Source organism: Perna viridis, chromosome 9 (genome assembly GCF_037379345.1).
Source record: "Perna viridis isolate PV_CMFRI_1.1 ecotype Kerala chromosome 9, ASM3737934v1, whole genome shotgun sequence".
NCBI lineage: Eukaryota > Metazoa > Mollusca > Bivalvia > Mytilida > Mytilidae > Perna > Perna viridis.
The window spans coordinates 37,744,484-37,763,194 of NC_142453.1; the positions used below are offsets into that span (position 1 = coordinate 37,744,484).

The 18,711-nt window shown below is 33.0% G+C and overlaps 1 protein-coding gene across 7 annotated transcripts in view; it reads right to left on the minus strand.

Moving 5' to 3' along the window:
- Nucleotides 1-13,954: 13,954 nt before the first annotated feature.
- LOC148608274 (LIM domain kinase 1-like) overlaps nucleotides 13,955-18,711 on the minus strand; it is a 37,365-nt gene continuing 32,608 nt past the window's right edge. For all 7 annotated transcript variants that reach the window (XM_088543984.1, XM_088543985.1, XM_088543986.1 and 4 more), the window contains one exon: nucleotides 13,955-18,407. In XM_088543984.1, the coding sequence (XP_088400110.1) occupies nucleotides 17,282-18,407 (1,126 nt within the window). In that variant the 3' untranslated portion in view covers nucleotides 13,955-17,281. The remainder of the gene's footprint in view (nucleotides 18,408-18,711) is intronic.

Here is an 18,711-nt window from a genome sequence, read left to right on the forward strand (position 1 = left end):
TGTGTGCATATTAAATACGTAATCCGATTGGCGGACGTGGCCGGTATTTGTCGTGAGCGGGAAGTATGACATCCGTAGATTTTAGTATCAGTTCAATCCAGCTACACTCTGAACGCCATAATATCCTTCACAAGGATATTCCATCCGGATTTGTGTCTTTACCGATTTAAGTGCCCGGAAGTCAGTTTTACGTTATTAAGATGAAATCATATCACAACAATTCAAACTAAACTGATTTTAAAGCTTATGAAGCTGTTGTTGATCAAGTCAAATTGAATATTAATAGAGCATATTTGGAGGGGGGGTTCAGGTGAGGGCATAATGGGTCTACGCGCCCCTCTTTTTCAAAGAAAAACAAAAACAAAAACAAACTATCGTAATCTGCTAAATATTGTATTGAATATAAAAATTTATCATATTCATTCGTTTAACATGTCATAATCTGGTTTCCTTTTGTACTGATTCACATAATTACGCCCCCCTTCATAAAATCCTAGATCATCCCCTATATTAATTAACGTGCATTTTTGTGTGAATATTTTCAACTTTTTCGGATAAATTTACTTAAAAATGTTGACATAAAGCGAGGTCATTTTCCCAACATGGGAGAAACCACAAGAATGTTTGTTGCTGCTTCTCTCCTTTGTGGTGAATACAGAGCCAAATGAGTTTGTTTCCCCGAATTTTTTTTTAAAGTAAACTAAGATATGTTTGTCCTTCGACATGTAGAGGCCATTACCGGAATTAAGAATAGGAGACGGTACCTCGGGACTATAATTAGGAGCCGTTGACAGAGGGGAGCAATTGGTACACTCCTTTTCAGAAATTTAAACGGTAACGAAGTGTTAATGACTTTTTTTTTAATATATCGTTGTATTTTATCGTTATCAATTTTCGTTGTAAAATTCACAAGTCTCACATCTACGGCCTTCCGAGGTACCTCTGCACGTAACTGAGACCGTTGCTTTCTCTTTCTCAATTTCTTAAGTCCTGAATACAGCACTGGTTATGATTGAGTCCTGATTTTGGCCCTGATTATGGTTGAGTATTGACTACGGCACTGTATATATTTGAATCCTGACTACGACCTTGTGTATGCTTGAGCCCTCACTACGGGCCTAGGTATGCTCGAGTCCTCATTACGGGCCTGGGTATGCTTGAGTCCTCACTACGGGCATGGGTATGCTTGAGCCTTCACTACGGGCCTGGATATGCCTGAGTCCTCACTACGGGCCTGGGTATGCTTGAGTCCTCACGACGACCTTGGGTATGCTTGAGTGCTGAGTACTGAACAGTAGAGTGTTTAGGTGCTTTGAACTTAAACAGAGAATTGTAACGAAAAGAAAGGTCAATTACTGTAAGTGCTTTGTTTTACTCGAACGCCATTTTTTTTTGTATTCGGTTTTCTGTTGTCTGTTTTTGTATATAATTATGCAGTTGTTTTTTTTTTGTTATAGTCAATATTTTTTAAATTACGTAAAAACATTGATAAATGTGATCCTTTATAACAGTTACAGTTACAGTAAAACGCTTACCCTACCGGTGCACCTGGTCCATGCTCCCAGTTTTTAGTGGAGTCCGAGTTGCTCATTTACTTTTGTTACTTTGTATGTATGATTTTAGTTACTTTATGTTCTTTGTTGTGTATGTCTGTTTTCCATGTCTGGTCTTTGTCCCTGGATTACATTCTTTTGATTACCGCTATAACCTTGGTTCCCTTGATTACTTTTACAGGTATACAGTGATCTAGAATGAATTTTATATTGTTCTTGACAGTAAAGCTGTTATTATTTTAGATTGAAGTTTGAAAATCGATATAAATAATCAAATGATAAGTATATTATTTTCAAATGCAAACTTTTAATCTCTTTTTGGAATACAACTGTGCTTCGAAGCAAAGCTCCCCTCCCTTTAAATAAGGAAAAGTAGTTAGATTTTAACAAGGTATCCGAACCCCATCCTGCTTCATGCTTCATGATAATATCTGCCTTGTTTCTATGTAGAAGGTTCGTACTGTTATTTTGGCAGAAAGGGTCATGTAGACAAATTTTAGTTGCAATTCTAAAGGATCACTAATGACATTGAAATCAACGAGCGTTCAGTCCAAACTTTTTGCCAAAATCAGTTTACCCTACTGCACACATTTTATGGTCATTTTAGCTCAACCACTGTTAAAGTCTAGATTGTTTTCTCTTTAACTCAATGTAAAATGTGTTTGAAAATAAATAGAATAATTTCTCTCCCTACCCTATTTTTTTCTTGCTTGTAGCAGGAAACAAGACTATTATTTCTCTTTTTTTTGGCCTCAGTATAATATTTCATTATGTCTTTTTAATATCTGATGATGTTATATAGACATTTGTTATTTTAATGAATATTTGTGTGAATTGTGCTTTTTCCAACTGTATTATGTCATATTTATTTCTTCTTCAGTGGCAGATTCAGCGAGGGGTTCATTGGGTACGGAACCCTCCTTATTTGTATTTATTAAAAAAGTTCATACAAAAATCTGGCAAACAATGAAGAAGAAATAAATGGCGGGACTCCCTTGTTCAAATCTCTGGAACTGCACCCGTTTTTTTTCTCTGTTGGACAGTGTGCCGTTGGAGCTTGATTAGGCTAGCCTTGTTTATTTGACACATGCCAACAACTGCGAGATATTTACATGTCGATGACGACTAACGATGGACATATACTTTTAGCTGCACAGAATTTGGACACATACAATATGTAGTGATGTATGTTGTAGAAAAGAAGATGAAAACTTATAGGCATTTCTGCTATAAGATAAACAGAACTTAATAGCTTTAAAGAGCGATTTTCTTAATTTATAGTTGGAAAATCTGTACATTTGTTGCATGATTACAATATGCCAAAATTTTAATTCAACTGTATTTTGCGAACGTTTTCTTTTTCTCCTGCAAAATGCTTCAAATAATACACTTAGTTCCGAAGGGACTCTGTTAAAATATTGTATTATTAAAATAGATTTAAAATATTTGTTCTCATTTCTGTTCATAATACAAAATGTACATCATATTTATGTTTCATTCGTCTGTTGAGTCGGAAGTAATGGATCTATCACATGTCCGGTCGTGATAAAAATGATTTTTAAGTGTTTTCAATATTTATTACATAAACTCCATATCAGTAGATTATCCTCAAGCTGTTATTAAAATAAAAGGTCTTTCTGGACACAGGCGATATATATTTATACAATGCATTCATTCACATTTTTGTTTTGTAAACATCACTTCGATTTAAATAGCGGAAATACGATTAGGAATTTCAAAAAATAAACAAAAATGAAAATGAACAAAATATACACAGGAGTATGAACAAGTAATGATTCCTACTCCCGACTCCTTTCTAGATCTGTGTAGTAACATTCTAAACAAATAGCTTTTCTTCATATCCTACAAAAGGATTTGACGGAGTACGTCAACATTTTAGTACAATGTTCTTTTGCATAAACTATTTTACATGTTCTTGATAGATTATCTTTAATTCCTCCAAATTTGAAGGTTTTAACATTAAACTAATTCATGTATATTTATTTACACAACGATGAAAAGAACCTATTATTTGATAACTCACCTCGAGTTAAAATGAACAGGATTCATCGGCGGATCCAGATGCCTATAAAGATAGCTGAGGGTTCTGGCCAAGAAATTCATTAAAGGTGGCCTAGGCTATAATTGGCTAATATTTTTCTTGAAATTAACAATTTTCCTAACAAAAAAAGATAGGAAAACTTCCAGCACCTTTCTTTTAGATATGTCAGTGGGATCAAATATCGAAGTTCAAAAGCTTTAATCAACCCTCCTTGATGTTTGATTAACAAAAAGGAGATCCTTAGGTAAGGGCCTGGTATATCTTGCTTTGGTGTCTGGTGGACGAAAATGAGATCCTTCGATAAAGGCCTGGTATACCTATGTTTCGTACATCAGACTCTAAAGCGAGAAATACCAGGCTTTTGACTAAGGATCTCATTTTCGTTAATCAAACTGAGACTCTATAAAATATAAACAAGCCTTTTTAGGTCTCTAAATCGTTCTTCAACATTTAGTTATACCAATCCCTTACCTAAGATTCCTTGAATCGTTCGTCAGAAGATATACAAGTCGTCTCTTTCAAAGGGTCCCATAATCGTTCATACTAAGATATACCAGTCCCCATTTTAAGATTTCACAAAAATTGTTCAAACTGAACTTCATTTGACTCGATTGAATCTTGTTTATTTAGTACATGTACTTGACGTTACTACTCGGAATCCAGTCATTAGAATTGTAGTGATATATCAGTAACTGTGAGTGGATATCTCATTTTGTCTATATGGTGTATTTTGAGGTATTACACAGAGATAATTGGATGTGTTATTGAGTGACTTTTATAGTTTGTTGGTTTGTTGTTTCAGTTCATTTTTGACCTTACATTAAAGGGGGTGGTTAAGGCCTCATCAAACCAGTTTGACCCCATCGCAGATTGCAAGCGCCTGTCCACATTCTTGTGTCTTTATATTACTCTTTAGTTTGATATTGAAGAATTGTCATGGTTCTGTTACCGTGGATTGTGTTACTGCATTACAGAGATTACTGGAAGTGTTTTCACTTATTGAGTACCTTTTAGTTATCTCTGAAAGTATTACTAATTAATATTTAGGTTATACGCTGATGCATTTGGAACGATTCACAATATTCATTCTTTTTTTTAGAAAGATATACCAGTCCCTTATCTTAGATATCACGAATTGTTCAGTTGACGTAATTTGTAGAAAGATATTACAGTATCCTGTCTGAGTTAAAAATATACCAGTCCCTCATCTTAAAATAATGAATTGTTCAGTTGACTTTGTAGAAAGATATTGCAGTCTCCTGTCTTAAAGTTTAAGGACATACCAGTAGTCCAATATATACGATTTCACGATTTTAGAGAGGGATATACATGTACAAGTTCCTGCCATACCAGATAAAGATGTCATGACCTTGGTGTGACTTTGTAGTAAACAGGAAGCATATGGGTAGATGTCTGATCTATTTAGTTCCGGTAAGAACAGGAATAACATACAAGTAGATGTTATCCTTTTATTGTACTTTGAGTTTATTATTTGGTCTTTAATCTTAGTGTGTTTTCATTACAGTTGACTGAAAAACAATAGTTAGCAGCTAGAGCGCAGGATATCCTAAATGTTCCAAATTTGCGAGAACAACATACACTTTTGTTTTGTTACCCAATGGACACGGCTATTTATCATTCATACCACTTAAGGGCAACTTCACGGAGATTGTTCTTGGCTTTGTTTTACATGATTATCATTGTTTAGTTTAAACGTATTTTATTTGCTCAAAATGAAATGGATTGGACAAAAGTAAATCATATTTATTCAGTTTACGAATCAGTTTTTTAGTCCCCTCCGCGGGAGTCGAAGTTGTACCGCTGTGACATCTACGACAACACCGCCAGTACAAATCTAGAACTCTAGACCAATCGTCCAGCTTGGCTATTTAATTAAAAGATATAGTTCTGCAATTTTGACAGTTCTAACATCGTTGGAATTTTTTCAAACGCTTCTTTTACATTTAACATTCAATTTACATTCAAAAACTATTTCAAAAGAGTTCCAAACAATAATCAAACTCAAATAAAACCAATTTCAGCTTAAGAAGATAATTACCTATATGAACACAAAATTTTCAAAAACTAGACACTTTTTATCAGTTTGAATTTTACCGCCAATCTCACTTTGTAAAAATCACTACTCTTCTTTTCCTGTTTTTTATTTTTTTTTATCATTCTCGTCTCGCGTGCGAGACGGGGTCAATAATGGCAAGCTAAACACGGGGAACCAGTCGCTTTACATGGGTTACAATCAAAGATATAACGGTTGCTGATTGGGCAAGTCGCTTGTTTGGCTGAAATGCGGATGAGAATCCGCACTCGGCACGGGGTGGCGGCTCTTAAACTAGGTTAACCCCAACAATAGAAACGATAAGAAGACAGAAAAAAATGTTCTTTATAATATTTTCGATGAAAAAAAAAATAGAAACGTGTTACGAAAATATACCGAATCCACAGAAAATACACGATACAGCTACATTTCGTGCGCTTTTCAGACTTCTCGTAAGTCATCCTTTACTGTTGCACAAATTTAACGAAACTTTACAAAAAGGAAAATCTCCATATGAAGATACCAACGAAAATCAACTTACTTTCAATTATCATGAGAGTAAGATAATTAGACTTTTGGTCAATATTTCTCTTTGACCAGTCCTCCTATACCTCTTGTTTCAAACGAAACTTCACTGAATTAAACGACACTATATACTAATATGCATGAATAAATATGATTCCAACGGAAATGAATAATTAGAATTTAACAGTTTTGTTCCACGTTATCGTAAGCATATTTCGTAAACAACTTCATGAATTTGAATGAAACTTTACACAAAACATTATTTACAAATGTGTTAAAGGAATATATTAACTGTCTTATTATCCCTTCACCAACAAAATTGAGATGGGATATAGTAATGCAACCGTTCGTCCATAATATATTTGTGAACACTCTACAACTAATGTCCTTCATAAGCTCCACACAGCAGCAGGTGTTCGTTTCCTTTCTTACTAACCGCTGCAGACAGGCCTTTCACAATTCTCCGACATAATCCCAAACAAACGTCGTTTTACAATCAAACGATGATGGACAATTTAAACTTGATATAAACAAAAATAATAATTTTGATTTCCAATTATCATATTTGCTGAAGTAAACATTTGTATTCACGGTTAAAGGTCGTGAGGTCCTTAATTTTGAAACGAATGAAAGTTATAAGTAGGTCAATGAGTGCCAATGCTACATAAGTCTTCAAGGACCCTGATGTAGCAAAGACATTGTCTACTATACATGACAAACATGTTGTCGTACCAGCAGACAAAGCCCAAAACAACATTTTGTTTTTGTCTGCAAAACGTTTTACATCCACTGTTTATTATCAGAGGTAGACGTAGAAATCAAGAGCAGTGATAAGACCTATACTGCTACCACACTCTCCAAAGAAGAAATTGTGAAAAACCATCAACCTGTGCTATCCTCTTTTGGTCTCTCTACCAAGGACAATGACTGTAATTTACCGTCTATGTACCGGAATTCTAAACTCCACAAGGATCCATACAAACAACGTTACATGTAAGTAGCTGGATCTGCAAAATGTAAAACCAAACCTCTTTCAAAACTTTTTTCTATACTCACAGCTGTAAAAGAGGGTTTGCAGTGCTATCACAACACTTGTTATTCCCGTAGTGGTATTAATTCAATGTGGATCCTGAAAAATTCGAAAGATCTTTTGGAGACAATCAGTTCAAAACTATTATCAGAATATAATAGCATTAAAACCTATGATTTTTCAACACTGTATACTTCTATTCCACATACTCATTTAAAATCCCGACTTAAAAACATTATACATCGTTGTTTTTCAAAAAAAGATGGTACACCTAGATACAAATATATAGTTCTTGGTAGAGATTCCTCATACTTTGTAAGAAATAATTCCAAATCATCTTCCAAATATACAGAAGAAGATGTTTACAAAATGCTGGAATTTTTAATCGACAACATATTTGTTCAGTGTGGTGGACGTGTTTTTTCAACAAACGATCGGCATTCCTATGGGAACAAATTGTGCTCCTCTACTTGCTGGCCTATTCCTTCACTCTTATGAGGCTGACTTTATAGCTGATCTGATCAGAAAGAAAGAATATCGTTTAGCTAGATCCTTTAATCTCAGTTTCCACTATACAGATGACGTATTATCTTTAAACAATCCTAATTTTGGGGATTTGATACATCGCATCTACCCCAAAGAACTTGAGATAAGGGATTCTACAGAAACTGTAAAGTCAGCCTCATATCTAGAAATCGATGGTAAAGGAAAACTATTGATCAAACTTTTCGACAAACGTGCATGATCCTTTAATCTCAGTTTCCGCTATACAGATGACGTATTATCTTTAAACAATCCTAATTTTGGGGATTTGATACATTGCATCTACCCCAAAGAACTTGAGATATGGGATTCTACAGACACTGTGAAGTCAGTCTCATATCTTGACCTACACTTAGAGATCGATGGTAAAGGAAAACTATTGACCAAATTTTACGATAAACGTGATGACTTTTCATTCAGAATTGTCAACTTTCCTTTCATCTGTGGCAACATCCCTTCGGCTCCTGCGTATGGAGTGTTCATATCACAACTCATACGTTATGCCAGATATTGCCGAAACTACGCAGACTTTTTGTATCGCGCTAGAACTCTAACAAATAGGCTTCTGGAGCAGGGTTATGTTGCTACAAGATTGAAGTCATCACTACAGAAGTTTTATGGTCGTTATCATGAACTCGTGGATCGTTATGGTGTATCCATCAGCACCATGAAAACTGATTTATTCAACGGGTCATAGTTTTCCTTCCCTCGTTTGTCTACCCCGGACTTGACTTTTTATGAGCAACTCGGCGGGTGTTTCTAGAAAAGCAGAGGACGCTTACCCTACCGGTGCACCTGGTCCATGCTCCCAGTTTTTAGTGGAGTCCGAGTTGCTCATTTACTTTTGTTACTTTGTATGTATGATTTTAGTTACTTTATATTCTTTGTTGTGTATGTCTGTTTTCCATGTCTGGTCTTTGTCCCTGGATTACATTCTTTTGATTACCGCTATAACCTTGGTTCCCTCGATTACTCTTTCTTAACCAACCATACATAACCAGAGTGGCTCATGGTTAAAATGTAGGTCAAAGTGGCCTTACTAAAACTAATAGTTTCTAATGGTGTGGTAGCTGTACCATGTCTAGTTGATAAGAGAAATGCGTATGACTAATTATCAGTGTGAACAAAGTCTCAGGGCCGTAACTCATGAATAAATTAATGGACCGAACTTCATGTGGTCTCAGTATCGCATTGATATTTCCATAGACATCTATAATGAAGTGCATTTTTTAGAATTAAACAAAATATATGTAAATTGATTCAATAAAACTTTCACTTATGTTGCATTTCTAAGGACAAATGAAAAATTAATTTCAAGCAAAAAAGTAGGGTTAGTCCACAAAGACCAGACAGAAAAGTAGTCTTGAACTATAAATAGTCATTTTCTCTACTTTCACTTTCGTTTTGCACTCATCAAAACAATCTTTTATAAAGCAGAATAATTTTATGTTATAATGTTAAATTTTCTTAACATAAAGTTTGTTATCTTGTAGTGTTATGTTTGTTCTATTTTATAAGTCATTGTTCATATCTTTTGACAAAACATTAGTTTGTAAAGAGGAAAAAAGAAAACACACTGTATTTTTATACCCTCCATGTTTTGACAGACACCTGCTCAGGAATATGCAATGGGATACTGGTACTTATTACTAATAAACATTTCAATATGTTTATAAAAGTTATAAAGTATTCATTTTCATACTGAAAATCAAAAAAAAAACCAAAAAACAAAAAACAAAAAAAACCAAAATACTGCCCTGCTTCAAAACGTGTATTTATATTCAATTTTTTATATAAGTATCTTATTCCAGATATAAGACTAATATCTCAATGTTTGCCAGAAAAGATTTTTTGATAAAAAGCTGCTGCATTAGTCAAACTAAGCAAATTTGTGGTTTATTCTGACATGGCAGATGCATTATCTATGCTGTGAGTCCCAAATCATTATTTTATCATTACATTTGAGTTTCATACATGCAAATATTAATATACGAACCTCCTTTTTTTCTAAAATACAAGGAAGCCGCTTGTTTAAATTTAAGCATATAAACCGGTACAACCAACTGTTCTAAACTATAGATATGGTCATCTAAATTATAATAAAACATGAAAAAAAAAGATACCAATGTCATAGTTTTAATCAAAGTGCTGAAAGCACTGGCAGCTTTTTATTCTTGTGAAAACTGTAGCATGAACAAAATTTCAAAGATTGTATGATCTTGCATTTTACATACTATTAAGAACTGTCCTTTTTTAATATGTATAAACTGAAAGTCAATAAATACTACTGATGCTACTTAATGCACATTTACAATCTGTTCCATTTCACCTTTTTCCCCAATTTTAAATCTATCCAAAAGTTAATGTGTATTTACATTCAAAAGCTATATTAACAGAGTATTTATCCTACATAACAATTATACTTAAATAAAACAAATATCAGCTTAAGAAAATAATTTCATTAACACAAGATTTTCAAAAACTATACACTTTTATCAATTTGAATTTTCCCGCCAATTTTACTTGCATAAAGTCACTGCTCTACACTTCCTGTTCATAAATGGTAAAATTTTAATGACAGGATGGATAATTGGATAATCTTATAAGTGTGTTAAAATGAAAATTTCTGCATTACATTACTGCAACAAATTAATTCCCTATAAATGTAAATTTATTACTAAATATATTTCAAGGCCAAAAAGAAGTCCCTAAAATCTTCAGTTGATATGAAAACTAGATCTTAATTTAATTTGCATTATAAAAAGAATATTATCGAGCTGATAAACTGCAAGAAACATATTTACTTGTTATAAAAGAGGTATTGAATGGTATAAAAGGAATTACACTTGGACTATATTTTTATAATTTTTTATACTTAAAATGTGTTCTAACTTGAAAACTATCCTTTATGCAGGAGTATAACTTGCTTCAGGTTACTTGAATATAGATATGCTCATCATGAATAGTAAAGATCAAACTGATATCCTACAAATTCATGAAAACAAAATGCAATTCCAAATTTGGTAAAAATTAACCATATATGTAAAAACAGAGCTACCACAAATAAGAGAATCCCAGGAACCTGAATCTCTCCCCTGGTTAAATTTTGTCTTTCAATGAATTTAACAAGAAGTTGTCTAACAATTTTGACTCAAGAAGACTTTGGTAGGACTATCACAAGGACCATTACACGGCTTAACAGATCAAAATGAAAATTTGACCACAGATAGATCTCATCATGCTGAACACTTTCACCCTGTGTCAGAATTTGGCTAAACCTAATTGGTTTTGGAGATATATGTGAAAAACTGCAGTCTAAACCCCATGTTCTATTTTTAGTAACAACAGCCATGTTTTTTGAAGGATAAAAAAAAATAAACAAAAGTTTTGAGCAAGATTCCCCAAGGAACATTCATACCAAGTTAGGTTCCAATTGGACAAGTAGTATCAGAGTTTAGAAAGAAATAACATTAAAAGTAGCCAAAAAAACATCATAAAAGGGAAATAACTCCTAAATGGCCTGATAGATTAAAATGACAATTTGACCACAGATAGATCTCATCATGCTTAAGACTTTAACCTAGTCAGAATTTGGCTAAATCTAATGGTTTTTTGTAGATATATACGAAAAACTATGGTCTAACCCCTGTGTTCTATTTTTAGTAATGGCAGCCATGTTTTTTGACGGATCACAAATCTAAACATAATTATAGTGCAAGATACCCAAAGGAACATTCATACCAAGTTTGGTTCCAATTAGTCAAGTATTGTCAGAGGAGAAGATTTTGAAAGAAATAACATTACAAAAATAGCAAAAAACATCATAAAGGAGAAATAAGTCCTAAATGGCCTGATAGATTAAAATGACAATTTGACCACAGATAGATCTAATCATGCTGAACACTTATTTGGTCAGAATTTGGCTAAACCTAATGTTTAGGAGATATATGTGAAAAACTAGTCTGACCCCTTTGTTCTATTTTTAGTAATTGTGGCCATGTTTTTTGACGGATCATAAATCTAAACACATTTGTGCAAGATACCCTGAGAAACATATGATCAAAGTTTCATATAATTCCGCTCAGTAGTTTCAGAGAAGATTTTTGATGGCAATAGCTTACATGGCCTTCCGCCAAGTGAGCTAAAAATTAGGTTCAATAATTGGCAAATTTATCTTACCTACAGTGGAGTACAACTTTTACAGGTGGTTAAGACCACTTGCTAAATATCCATCTTCACTTGAAAAACCGGTTTACTTGGTTTCAGTATCCCATACAATTCTATAGTGAAGTGCATATTTTTAGGATTTAAAAAAAAAATATGTAAATTGATTCAATAAAACTTTCACTATGTTGCATTTCCAAGGACAAGTGTAAAATTAATTTCTTGCAAAAAAGCACGGTGAGTCCAGGAAGATCAGACAGAAAAGTAGTCGAACTATAAATAGCCATTTTCTCTACTTTCACTTTCATTTTGCAGACATCAACCCAATCTTTTCAGTGGAACAATTTTATGTTATTATGTTAAATTTTCTTAACAATAAGTTTGTTATCCTATAGTGTTATGTTTCCTCTATTTTATAAGTCACTGTTCACATCTTTTGACAAAACATCAGTTTGCAAAGAGGCAAAAAGAAAATACACTATATTTTTATACCCTCAATGTTTTGAGTACACCCACTCAGGGATATGCAATGCGATACTGGTACCATGTGCAACTTGTCGTGATACATAATACCAATCTTATATATTGCAAAATTCGGTATACTGTTGCATGTTTAAAGGAGTAGTTTCTTATCAGCAACATTAGAATTAAATATACACTCATCTTTATATGTGCATTAATATGGATATCAGAATTATAATTGCAACCCTTTCATTTTACTATCCCATAATTAAGAAAACTATCCTCCACCCACCTGACATCACACTAATATATATATGTTACTTTTATCATATATAAATTAGTTACTCTATTGATCAATTAGTGAAACTTCTAAATATCTGTTCATTATGTTCTCTATTGTATTGTGTAGTATGTGCTATTTATGAAAAATTACAATTCAATTGTCTTTGCCCTTATTTGGTCTTACAAATATTCTATTCAATAGAAAGATCTAAATCCAATATTGTGTACAAGAACATGATGTTGCACACTCTACCTTATACTAAGAATACATGTACCCCAACTCAACCATTTCCTCTGAACCTGGAAAGGGGAGACACGGTGCAAGTTATCATGACTAAGCAATATACCAAATATCTAAGCATTCCCTTCAATAGAAGTGGAGAATTTTCTAAAAAATTTCTATTATGCACCACTTAAAAAGCTACTCAGTTGATTGGTAAACAGGAAGTAAATGAACGACATACCTGAACTGGGGAGATCATCAGAAAGCAATACACCAAATATCAAAGCATTCTCTCCAAAAGAAGTTGAGAAATCTGAATGCTACGCGTAGCCATATGTCCCCGCCACTGTAGAAAGAGTTGAATTACAAATGTTTGACACTTGTATAAATAGCAGATTCAAAACTTATGTGCTTTCATAAGTCCATGTGGCGATTCAAGGTTAATGTATCTTAATGAATCAAATTAAGTTAGGTTAAGAATTCTTCATACAACAACAAAAAATCCGCAAAAAAAGAACGTGAAAAATAAACAAAGTCCCATAACTCCCATAAAAATTGTTGAATCAAAATAGCAGTTATGACTACATATGGTGACAAACAATCCTACAAAATTTGGTCAAATTCTGTTCAGCGGTTTCTGAGGAGTTGCGTTCACAAGCTTCGGATGGACGCACAGATGGACACCAGCATTTCTATGTCCCCGCTCCGTGTTGCGGCGGAGGACAAAAAAAATGTAACGAACAGACTAATGGCATGATGGACAAGGTGATTGCAATATGATTTGAAATTCGAATTTGTCTGCTTAAGTTCTATTACAAAATTCAAATTTTAACAGGTGATTTCACTGAAGTGAAGCGGTGAATCTTTGCCTGGTGCCTCCTCTTAATGAAAAACCTGATAATATGATATGATACTAATTATTACAGAAACGTCTGCTAGTGCCATAAAACAAGTGCAAAAAAGGAGTATTTGCAATTTGTTTTTTAATAAAAATATCCTCTGACTTGAGAATTTTTTACATATCTGCAAAGGCATCTTTAAAAAAAAAACCCTGTAATTGTAACTATAACATTTTTAATACTCATGGAAAATCTGTAACATTTAACACCGTACTGGCTGTAACAAATTAAAATCCAATTAATGGTCCCTTATCTATAATAGTATCATGAAGATCTGACAATGATCCTAAAAAATCTCAAGGATGTATAAAGCAAGCCCTATAAATGTGCTGGGGTAAAAAAGGCCTTAAAAATGAAAATAAAGTGTGAAATTAAACAATGAAATAAATTAAAAATGAAAAAAAACCCAAATTACAGTATTTCAATACTCTTATTAAATGGTGCACACACAGGCATTTCCCTTTTTGCGTTTACATGTAAATTGTTCAGTTTTGTAAGCCCACCAACTACAACATGTACAAGAATATACAATGTATTTCTAGAAAAAAAAAAAGACAAAAATTCAACATTATCAATTGCATTCACATGACACTACTTATCTATTCAGTATGGTTCCATCTAAACATCATGCAGATGCTGAAGCATTAATCAACTGCCCTTTATCAATAAGTAACCAATAGTATGAAATTGATCAACTACCCCGGCAATTTTGTTTCCTTCAAATGTTGCTTCTCATGAGATGTTTCATGATTGATGACAATAGTCATTTTTAATCAGTTATAAATAGATTTTAACTTATTTTTTGTAAACTAAAATACCTGACCAAAGCTTTTATTATTCAAACTGTAACTTGTAGTTTTGATTTATTGTTGGGGTTTAATGCCCGATCAGCAATATTTCAGCTATATTCAGGCAAATAACTTGTAGGGAAAAAAGTTGTGCAAAATGTAAGCATGCACCAAAACATATCTGCCTGATTATTAGATGGACCATAGTACACATAAGTAGACACTGTAAACATTATTGTGACCAAGTGTTACATAAATCTGTCAAATTCAACAACAAAAAATTCCCACATGTCTAAAAATATGGCTCATCAACTAGTGAAAGTGGCCTTAAAAGATAAGCACAGAAATTGGCATTTATTTAACAAATTTGATAAAAGATATAAAATTACAAAAACAAACTAATAAATTTATTGTTTAAAAATCATTATAATAAAAACAATATTACTTGTATAAAGTGTAAAAATAAGCAGATAAATCCTAAATTAATATATCTATAAATCAGTGTTTTCACTGTTAAATGGAAGATGTATAACGAATTCTATGTCAAACAGTAAACACATGCTCCTTATTTTACACCATCTGAGTCATTACTCCTCACCAGTACAGAAATTATACAAGGAGAATCAGATTCACATGTACAAGTGTTCAAGTTAAAAACAAATTTAGTTCCAGGATTGATTTTTATTATATAGATAGCAGTGTTTTTATTTGAATGTTCCTTGTGCAAAAAAATTTGATAATACAAACTGAAATAAATTCGATAATTTCACTCTTGGACTTTCTCCCGCTAAAACATCAAAACTTTGATATCAATCTGCTGATCACAAACTTAAAATTCATACTGAAAATATCGATAAATTATAAAGAAAATCTATATAATAAATAAGATAATCAATTGGTTATTGTGAATAACCATAATATGATCACTTGTGCCAAGAACCCTTGAGGATTCTGCACACTTGTTAAATCTAGGCGTTCTTCAGCACTCATGGTGATATTTGGTTATTCACTCTTTCCAATTAATTATCCTATTCTTATCATTTGAAAGCAAAAGTGTAAGGAAAGAACAGACAGACAGACAGACATAAGGATAGAAATGAAGTAGACCTCTAATACTGTTGATAGAGGGACAAAGACAAGGGAACTTTGTATATGGAAGTCATTATTAATTACTGTTTATTTAAAAGAAACAATGAGGAATTCTTATCATTACGAAAATTGCCATCACAGAAGATTAGATGCATCATTTCAATTAGTAGGCATAAATGTCTGTAAACACTTCTAAATACATTTTGAATGAAAAAAGGATATTCTGTTTCTAAACTAAGTATTCTGTTGATTCTATGTTGTAATGGGAATTGAATTCTATTTCATGCAAAAAACTACACAAGGAAGTATCAAACAGTAGCAATCAGAATAAATAATGTACAAAAGTAGCTAAAACACTTTAAGTATCACTGAAATACAAAACAAACAAGCATTCTAAGACATACAAAGTCCCCAATGGGCAGGAATTTTTTGTTGAAAAGAACACAATGCAAACTTATGGTAAAATTTGTCACAAAAAAGTATACCAGAAAACTTAAGTCTAATTAAGTCCAAAGGCAATAATCCCCCCAAAAAATAAACGAAAACCAAAACAATTTTCGAACTTGATCTATAACTTGCTATGGTAAAGAAATGTACCCAATATCAACAAAAAAAGTGTGGAATACAGAGCAATTGAATGAATTTTCTTAGTCCAAGGGCCATCATTTTACAAAAAATCAACAGGCCAAAAACTTTTTTGAACTTGATCTGTAACTTGCCATGGTAAAACAATGTACCATATATCAAATAAATATCTGCAAACATGACAAAAAAGAGCAGAAAACTGTCTTTGTCAGACTGACAGACAGATTACCGGTAGAGGACTAATAAACTGGCACTATATTACTACTGATAATATCAAACCAAATTAACACTTTTCCTCTGTGGAAATTAAAGAATGTGTAAGCTGTAAATGTGTTTTGGTAAAATTCTAAATGTAACATTTTCATTGAACACGCAAGTATATTTTTTATTAGAAAGTTTGCAATGTAAATATAAATTTTCATTATACCAATTATGGAAAGAATCCAGATTGACTGCAGTGTTCAACTCAGGGCAGATAACTCTGAAGAATACCACCACAGGGTATTATTTACCACAAAAATTCTGAATTGTAAATTAAAATGACTTCCTTCTTTTGCATTGTAATCCCCACCAAAAGAAATCAAATTATTCCAAAATTAAATGTGTCTTGTACTTCTACAAACAGAACAAAACATTAACTGTCAAGCTTCCATTCTAATCAGAGATAGGGAAAAAATGATAGTAATCACTTTCTAAGGGGGAGATAATCCATCTAATCATTTTTTAATTAAAAGCAAATGACCATCAAATATGTGTACCTCAATCTGACGTGGTAAGATAAAGACCAGTTTTGACTGTGTAGTACAAATGTCATTTAACAAAACATATACAATGATATTGTTTAACACAGTCTGTGCAAAAAGCATTTTAGATAGCATCTAGCCCTACCAAGAATGATGCCATTCAATAACAAAAGGTAATTGTCACTAGCCTGATCAAATTTTCATTTAACTCAGGCTCAGGACTTGTGGCAAAAGACTAATTGACAATCGAACTGACTATACTTCTATGACAAATATTTTATCAGGTTTTCTCATCTATTTTTTCATTACTTTGTGATGAAGATGAAAATGTCAGTGAAGCACCAGGGGAAGACGAAAATGAAAAATATGATGATGATGATGCAGATGAATTTACTGGCGAGCATTCCCTTATTGTATGGTCCATTTGAGGCAAACTTAACTGGTCACAACTAGAGCACCGTCTGCTAATACTTCCACTATCTATTTCATCTCGAGTCTCTATATCTTGAAAAGAATCAAAATAATCGTTCAGACTTTCCATTGAAATATTTTCCCTTAAATCAGAAGAGTTTATCACAGTCAAGCTATTTGAAGATTTGATATGAGAATTTGCTAAAGGTCCTAATCCAGTACCTGTTTCACTCTCTAGAACAATTTCAATAGAGTCATTTTGGCTGTCATCATGAACTGCTAAAATCTTTGGTGGTGTATCACAGCTGACTGCAGCGTGATCTGCCTTAGTACATGTACTTACTAGAAAGACATCTCCATGTTTGCTATCACAGATCGTGTTGTTTTTAGCATAATCAGCAGAATAAGAAAAACTCACTGCATGCGACGCTACTTCTTGAGCACTCTGTTCAGATTTTTGGTTTATATCATTAAAGTCATTTGCATATCTTTTAGCACTTCTTTGCCTTGAGAAATTTTTGGCACATCTTCGAGGCTGTTCTGTAGATTTCTCAGGGAACAGATTCAGCCTTGCACACTGAAATTGAGTGTCACTTGGATAACTGTCTTCAAGTTTATTTGTGTCTCCATTTTTTTGTGTTTCCATGGAAGTAATATTGGAAGTATCCAATGATTCTGATGAGTTTAAAGCACCTGAGTTTGACATTGAAGAAGTGTTTCTTTCCTCTTTTTCATTTTTTGATGAATCATCTTCATTTTCAACTATTTTCGATGTTCTCAATGTGGGAGTTGAATTACCATGAGCAATTTGTCCATTTGTTTGTCGATCATTACAACTACCTTTTATTGGAGATGCAGACTGACTAATTTCACCATCTCTAATGGCATAGTAATATTGAACGGGGTCACCTTGAAGGTCCAGTGGCAATCTTCCTCCATGTTCCAAATTTAAAAGCAAGCTGTCTGTCTGAACCTCAACCCTTTCAAAGGATGGCCTGTAAAATATTTAATTATTTTTTCCATTTATTGTGCCAGCATATTATCACCATAATTTTGTTATTGTAGCATACTGTTGTGTTACTATTTTAATGCTATAACTATCTATTTTTAAATACCACTGTATGGACAAGCAACAATCAAAATAAATCATACATCATTTATACTACATAAATCTACAATGTGGCAGCATTTATTCTTTGAGTGCTATCCCAAAATGTTATTTTAAAACACTTCTAGCTTAACAAGCCTCAGATCTTAGCATTTTGTGCTGGATTGCATAATGGCAAAACATATATGTAA